Source organism: Nematolebias whitei, chromosome 15 (assembly GCF_014905685.2).
Source record: "Nematolebias whitei isolate Nwh7 chromosome 15, NemWhi1, whole genome shotgun sequence".
Classification (NCBI taxonomy): Eukaryota; Metazoa; Chordata; class Actinopteri; order Cyprinodontiformes; family Rivulidae; genus Nematolebias; species Nematolebias whitei.
The window spans coordinates 34,905,767-34,913,406 of NC_056512.1; the positions used below are offsets into that span (position 1 = coordinate 34,905,767).

The 7,640-nt window shown below is 40.9% G+C and overlaps 2 protein-coding genes across 2 annotated transcripts; both read right to left on the reverse strand.

The window, feature by feature from the left end:
• Positions 1-489: 489 nt before the first annotated feature.
• trim35-13 (tripartite motif containing 35-13) lies at positions 490-2,969 on the reverse strand. The gene is made up of 6 exons (XM_037689063.1): positions 2,564-2,969; positions 1,732-1,827; positions 1,422-1,652; positions 1,320-1,342; positions 1,124-1,242; positions 490-1,041 (listed from the first exon to the last, which is right to left on the reverse strand). The coding sequence occupies exons 1-6, from the start codon at positions 2,963-2,965 to the stop codon at positions 503-505; spliced, it is 1,410 nt and encodes a 469-aa protein (XP_037544991.1). The 5' UTR covers positions 2,966-2,969; the 3' UTR covers positions 490-502.
• A 1,994-nt stretch (positions 2,970-4,963) lies between these two features.
• On the reverse strand, positions 4,964-7,506 carry vac14 (vac14 homolog (S. cerevisiae)). Its single transcript, XM_037689057.1, has one exon. It carries the CDS (start codon positions 7,409-7,411, stop codon positions 5,042-5,044), a length of 2,370 nt encoding a protein of 789 aa, XP_037544985.1. The 5' UTR covers positions 7,412-7,506; the 3' UTR covers positions 4,964-5,041.
• Positions 7,507-7,640: the final 134 nt, after the last annotated feature.

A 7,640-nucleotide genomic window follows, 5' to 3' on the forward strand; every position in this document is an offset into this window, starting at 1 on the left:
TAGCCATAGGATCTTTAATGTCAATGTTGAATGCCATACATAGATGATCTAATGTGTGTGATCCTTCAAACAACACTGGCAAGGGTTTGCAAATGTGCACAGTATCATGTGCCTTCTGTTAAACTTAATGTGTGTCATATTTTTTTACGCTTTTAATGGAAGTTTAGATGAATATAAATATCAGGAAAGAAGTTAACACACATTATGACTGTCATTTTATGTAACAAATCTTATAAGTGTTAGGTGTTGTGATTTACAAGCTCAGATTCTTTTGTTTTGTTGTAACTCAAATTAAACAAATTCAAAATGCATTTGTTTTATGTAATTTATTCATAACAGTTTAAATGCAAGCAGCTTACATCGGCTTTTTTGTTGCGTTCATTATTATTTTCATACTTCCTACAATCATTTCATGCACACACACACACAAAAAACAATTTTCACAAACTACAAATAGATATTTTTATAAGAAATACAATATAAATCCTGTCTTCAAGTGAAATTATCTGTCTGTTGATACATGTATTTTTGTTGTTAGTATTTTTAAGGGATGCTCTTTACAAGCAGTACAGAAGTAGGGGAAGGCTCTGAGGGTAATAATGTTTTCAAAGGTGTAAAGGGGTGTTCTTTCTCTGGGGTCATAAAATGTCACCTTGCCTCGGTCCATATCCAAAACCACTCTAATAGCTTCTGGTTTCTTACTCATGTTGAGTGGCTCCCATGGTGCGGTGCAGGCTTTGTGCTCGCCATTACGATATCTTATAGTCCAGAATCCCTCTGCAGGTGTCAGCACATGCTTGCCCTTTCTGTTGATGGATTCACTGGCGACTCCTACAACCCAGTAGGTGTTGCCGTTCACCTCCACTTCCCAGCTATGGCGTCCAGAGGAATAGCCCTCTGCAGCAAGCATCTCTGCGCTAATGTCAAAGCGCTCGGGGTTGTCTGGCAGCTTGAAAATCTGCAAGGAGTTCTGCACGACTGTGAGATCTTCTGAGAGGATAAAGCAGCTAGCTGCTGTGTTGGGATCCAGAATCACTGGGGCTTAAGGAAAAACCAAGAAAGAAGTTACTCGTGTTTGTAAAAAAAAAAAAGTTCAACATGCTACATTATTCATAAAACTTACCGTATTGAATAATTTTCTTCATATTCTCCCATACTTTATATTTCAGAGAACCCAAATGCTTGGCCACATCAATCAGAGCACCTGACATCATTTGTGGGTCAAGAGGACGTTGCCAAGTTCTGAAAAGATACTGGAGATATTAGGTTCTGAGAATTATGCGTAAACATTGTGTATTTCACAGTACCAGCCATTTTACCTTCTAATTGTTTCCTTGTAATTCTGAAAAAAGAGCAACTTTTTAAAACGTTATAAATGTGCATCACATAAAACATGAGCGTAAAGTTAACATCTCATCTACCTTAAGGAATGAAATATCATGGCTTTTCATTTCTTGTTCCACTATTTTTATAGTGTTGGAGAGAGATGTCAACTCGTTGCTCAGTTCGTCAATCCTCTGATCAATCATCAGGTTCTTCTGATCCTCCTCGAGCTTTAACGCAGCAAGTCTTGCAGCCTCCTGTTCCTCCAGGAATCGATGAAGTTCTTTAAATTCCTCTTTAATCTGTGATTCGGTGTGTTTAGCTTGGTTCTGTAATGAGACGTGATTGTTAGTTTTACATGCGTTTCAGGCTCTTACTGTCCAAGGTAAGGTTTGGTATCGAGAGTACCTTGACATGTTCTGCCATTTCCTCACACATGGTTTTTGCTCTTTTGTACAGCTGTAACTTATCTTTCAAGGGCAGCAATGCGCTCTTCAGTTCCTCCTGAAATATCAGTGACAGGGCATCAACTCTACAACAAGCTCGGTCTGGCAGGCGTCCAAGCTGTCAGCACAGTGGGGCTTTCAGCTGTCAGACGGCAGCATTCCATGGAAATGCAAAGCATTCAAAACAGAAGTATCAAGGGACAAATCTAAAGGAAACATTAACAAAACAGATAATTCTGACAATCCATGCATTTGTGCAGCAACGACCAATAGATGAATTTGACATTAGTGCTTCATGTTTCTGACCTCCCGAGAAGGCAGGGTATACTGAATGTAGCGTCACTAAAACCTTGTGGGAGTCAAGTTTCGGTTCTTTCGGGATCTGAATAGCAGCAGGAAACTAAATATATAAATCTATAATTAGAGTGTTGATAAACTCTTCACAAACTGGATCAGCGTATTAAACTAAGAAGTGCAAAAGTAGCTTAACGTATCAAATACATTCCCCTATAACAACAAGCTCTTAATAAAATAATTGCTCGTATGTTTACGCACACAGAAAAACTTCCTTCACTCCGTGGGGATGTGCATGTAACTTATTAACCCAACGTTCAAACACTGTGGCAGATATTTTAACAATGATCCTGTCAGTATTTGTTGCAGGTGAAGTCATTGGCATAGAACAGGGAAACAGATTTGTTATTCCAATATATTCACAATACTTCATATCAACGTTTCACTGCAATTAAAACAGTAAAATAGTGCTTTGACAAGCCTTGTGATGATATACCTACCTTACAATCATGAGCACCTTCCCCAACAGGATAGAGTCTGTGCCCTTTGTGTGCAGCTGCTTTGCCGCACACACCACAAATAGGCTCCAAATCCTCCAAACAGAAGAGTGTGAGCGTTTCTCCATGTTCTTTACAAGTTTCTGGATCATTCTTGCTCCTGTCTTCTTTAAAGGATTCACAGGCCTTCTCCAGCACGGTGTTCACCACTATCTGATCCATTGAGGAACGTCGCCAGCACAGAGGACAGCAGTGGGAATCTTTGCAGTCTTGTGTGTCCCAGCTGTTTTTTAAACAGGCTTTGCAAAATCTATGTCTGCAAGTGAGGATTACTGGCTGACTGAGAATATGTCCACAAATTGGACAGGAAAGGTCATCTTCAGAACGAGCACGTCTGGTGGCCATACTTTGTCCCAGCACTTGGATGAAAAGGCAGGCTCAAAGCCCCACCCTCCTGTCTGGCAGGCTTCATCTTAACCTCAGAAATAAGTGTTAATACTTCAGCTCCCAAAGGCATATCTCCTGTAATCTGATGTTGTGTTGAGCTCGCAGATGATCATTGCACGTTCTCAAATAAACACCCTTCTAAATAAGATAAATCTCACTTTACATGCAAGAGATTGTGTTTGTGTAGATCAGCAGAAATATTATAAACCTAAAGGAGTCGAAGCGAAATAATGATGCTGACATTTTTGAGTCTCTGTTATGTTTTAAACACACAACCAGTCACAACATAAGAGAGAAAATACAATTAATACTTAAAAGTGAAGGTATGAAAAGCGAGGGGTGATTTTTTTTTTTTTAGCAGATTTCATTTTTCTGAATGTTTTGCTCATGTTTTTTTTTTTTTTCTGTTTGGGAGCTGAGTGGGGGACTTAAACTATTAATGGCTCAAAACTAGAAATAAGTCACATGATTCTTTAACTAGTGTCAAAGTGGATTTACAGTAGTGTGGCTGTGTTGAAAGTTAAAGTATTTAACCAAAATCTGAACTTGTTTGTGCTGTAACGCAGTATGTTGTTGTGCTGGTTAGTTTAACGACTGCTGCACAAAAATAGTTTGTGTTGATGGGAACCCAGGAAGCGCTCGTGTGAAAACTCTCACTGCAGTATTTTTTCCTCAAACGCATTCTTTAACTTTTAAAGTATGCAAATTCCAATTAAAGCTTAAAAAAAAAAACATGACATTAACCTATTTTCAAAGGAGCGTATGTTGTTATTTGAATTCTACTTACCTTATTATCCCTGAATAACATGGTTTAACAGCTAAGGACGTTTATAGTCTCATGTACTTTGAATGTTAAATTGTGGATTGTCTTGCAGCAGAGACCCCCAGCCATTCTGGGGTCACCATAAATCACTAAACTTATGTAAATTAAGTTTTCAGCAGTGTTTTTAATAAAGCCGAGAACAAACTGGAATCCTAACATTATATTTTTCTTTTATACAGGGGCACATAGAATGTATTAGTGTTATATTATTACTTGTACTTGACTTAATTTTTTAACTAGAACTATTTTTGTCCTGACTGTATTTTGATTGCATTAACTCATGCATTCTTGGAGTCAATTACATTATAATAAAACCTTACAACTTATAACTGTGTCACTTGATTTTAAGGATTGTGAACTATTTGAACGTATGGTTAGCACACATTTAAAGTAAATACTTGTTCCTAAAGTGAACACATACACATAATTACCAGTAAGTGATATACAACACTGGATTAAGGAGAATACTGTGTTATTAGATCATAATATCTGTGGAGATTTTACGGTAATAAGATAATACCAAAATCTGATCATTAAAAATGACAAAAAAAATATGTAAAACAATTATTTAAAAGAAGTTTAGCTATGAGAGAAAATGTTTTTGGTTACATTGTCTACTTTATTGATTTTTATATATGAACACGAGTGCAAAACAAACATCACAACGAATAAAACAGTGCACACAAACATGCTGTTACACACTTAAGCAGCAAAATTAAAAAATGAAGTTATGCAAGTTAAAACTTCTGGTCTGTAATAATAACATGGGTCTGCACAGAATTAATTTCAGTCAACACTCCTCTGACATGAGATTATGGAGACCACAATCACATGGTTTCAATTAGTGCTGCGTCACAAGCTGTACTACAAAAATACTCAACTTAAATTCCAAGCAAACCGCTGTAATTAACTATTTGTTACACATTTTAATTTACAAAGACAAAAGTATTAGTTTGACATTTTCACATTGTTAAGTGCAATTCATAATTTACATTTAAAATATTTTTCTTACATTTTCTTCACAAGTAGTTGGAATGTCGAAACAGCTGTTTGTGTACACCAAGTGTTTAACTGACAAAATTATATGTTTTAATACTTTATTAGCCTGATAACATTAGCTCTGTTCAGTGTTTTATTACTCCTGTCACACATACACTTATAATAAGCTGTTACCGTTCCCAAAAATCAAAGGTCTCTATGACACAAAAACTTCACACCAGCTTTCTGTCGTGGTGATCAGAGGTTCTCCCAGAACGTTGGTGTCGGACCTCCAGGTGTTTGCTTTGAACAAGGTCAAAATGCTGGAGCAGCTCACTGTAATCTACCTGACTGTGAGAGGCACGTCTGCACGTCGCCGGCTGTTTGGAGTCTATATATTTAGATTCATCCACAGTTCTCATGAGCTCTGGGTTGGGAACACACTTTAAGCGGTGGGAGAGCAGCTGGAAGGCTTGGCTCTGTGGCAGCAGCATCAGCAGGCCGTACAGAGCCTTAATCAGGTATGGGTTGTTCTCCACGTCTAGGAGCTGCAGCCGCAGGTAGGTAAAAATGGGGCTTTCAATGAGCTGCACCAGCTTGTCAACTTCCATCAGGAAGTCTACGGTCACCTCGAGGTTTCCAAACTTCTGGATGAGATCATAGGCGTGCTTGTAGTTCTGTGTGAGGAAGCAAAGTGACACAGTGGCCACAGGGTTGTGGCACCAGGAACGGTACAGGCAGCAAAACAAAGCACAGCTTTCTTGAGTATGCAGGTCTTTCAGCTGATTGCGCAACTGGAAGAGTTCAGCAGAGGTGAGCAGGATGGTGTTGAGGGTCTGAACCATAGTGGAGGCAAATTTCAGGTCATCCTCTTTCAGCAAGATGTCAGCCATGGAGTGGAAGATGTTCTCAGCGTGAAGCAACAGGCACAGCTGCCTGATGATGAAAGCTCCTCTGTTCTCCAGAAGCTTCCTCTCCAGGCTGAAACGCTTCAGCAAATTGATCATGAACTTATAAAAATATGAGTTCATGCTGGGAGTGGAGGGGGAGGAGTCCACAGCTTTGGTGCCTGTGCTGGGCTGCTGTCCTGTCTTGGGACCCTCTGGCACTTTGAGGACCAGTTTGTTGTCGGCACTGTCACAAGAGAAGGGCTGCTCTGTTTGGCCAGCAGGCGACGAAGCTATTTCAGCTAACACCTCCAGATCTTTGAGTATCACCTCATCAGACTCATCAGACAGTGTTTTAAGCAGAATGGGGAAAAGACTGTCGGTATGACGGAACATTTTGCGTGGTGTCTTAATGTAGAGGTGATAAAGCCATTTGAGGACAGCTATGCGGGTCATCATGCCAGTAGTCGAGTCGTGTAGGTAGCGGCCCAGTACCTGTACGATGCCATCTAGGTCCAGAGTTACCTGAGGTCTGTCAGCATTTGCTGGGGTGAAGAAGCTAATATTACTAAAACCTACAGATTCTTGTGATGCATTCAGCATATCATTGCTATCCCCCTCCATTTTGGCCTGGCCCTCTCCTATGGATGGTGACCCACTTCCACTTATTTCCTCCTCATTTTCCTCGTCATCCTCAGGAGTCACTAGCTTCATCAGACTGTTATTACATGCACTTGCCACTTCTTTGGTATTCTTCTTTCTGTCATCATAAGAAAGGCAAGGGAGCACTGCAGTTAAGATGCCAGAGGAATAAGGGAGCACCACTCTGCCTGCAAGCTGGATAAACTCCCTCATCCATGTCATAGCGGTCAGCTGGATCAGATCATTAGTGAGTTTGGCTTCATCTGCAACTTGACAGTGAATAACAAGGATGTTGGCCATCTCAGCAAATTTCACACTGGAGGGTGCTTTCTTAATCTCCTTCAGAAACTCTCCCAGGACCACCTCACATGTCTTACGGATCTCCTTGCTGTTATCGCCCAGGATCTGAAACAGCCCATCTAGAATCTCGGGGAGGTAGTCTAACAAGTTAATGTCTGGCACAGACTCCAGCACGTGGATCCAAGAAATGATAAACTGCCTGGCATACTGATTATTTGAGTAGATCCTCTCCCTCAGCAGGGGGACAAATGCCACCAAGTCAAACGTGTTGCTTTCTGTTACTATGTCTTTGAGCAACCTGTCCAGGAGTTCCGATCCACTTTTCACATTGGGGTCTGGATCTGCTGCCAGCTTGCTGAGACCATCAAAAAGCAGGTTAAAGTGCGGCAGCACGGCCCCCCTGGCCACCTTGACTATATTATAGAGGGCCTCACAGGCGTAGTAGCGCAGACGGCTGTCTGAGTCATTGAAGCACGTGAGCACAGGCTCAATAAGTTCCTTAAGATACAGACCAGAGTCTTTTCCCAGTGCGATGGAGCAGGCTGCAAGTCCAATGAGGCCACCTTTCCGACTGTGAGGGTGCTGGGAAAGAGCAAACTCCGATGCCAAAATCTGAATCACATGCCTGATTTGAGTAGAATTGTTCTGAGCAACAAACTCCCGGACCAGCTTCTCGATTTCTAGAGCAGCGACTTTCCTCTTCTCATACAGTTTATCATTCAGTGCCCTGACAATGTTGGGCGTCAGAGGCGAAAAGTCCTTCTCTGTGTTCATATTCACAACTGCGACAGCCAAGGATTACGTTTACTTACGTCTTGTGCAGATACGCAAGGAAGCGGTTGGCATTTAGGTTGAAAAACGAGGGAAAAGTCTCCGGATTATCGTTTCATTCGCTAACCAGGAAGTGTTGTAAGAAAACGCAGGTGATCAGTTACATCCGCTGGTGTTGTACAGAAAAACGTGATACCTCTGTGAAAAGCCAGTCGGTTCCCGGAAGTGTATT

Excerpts from the sequence above, each read along its gene's own strand:
- trim35-13 (XM_037689063.1), bottom strand. The coding sequence starts at position 2,965 with ATGGCCACCAGACGTGCTCGTTCTGAAGATGACCTTTCCTGTCCAATT. Across the intron at positions 1,828-2,563 it reads AAGGTGCTCATGATTGTAAG|GAGGAACTGAAGAGCGCATT; the intron begins GTAGGTATATCA and ends CTGATATTTCAG. Across the intron at positions 1,653-1,731 it reads AAATGGCAGAACATGTCAAG|AACCAAGCTAAACACACCGA; the intron begins GTACTCTCGATA and ends GTCTCATTACAG.
- vac14 (XM_037689057.1), bottom strand. The coding sequence starts at position 7,411 with ATGAACACAGAGAAGGACTTTTCGCCTCTGACGCCCAACATTGTCAGG.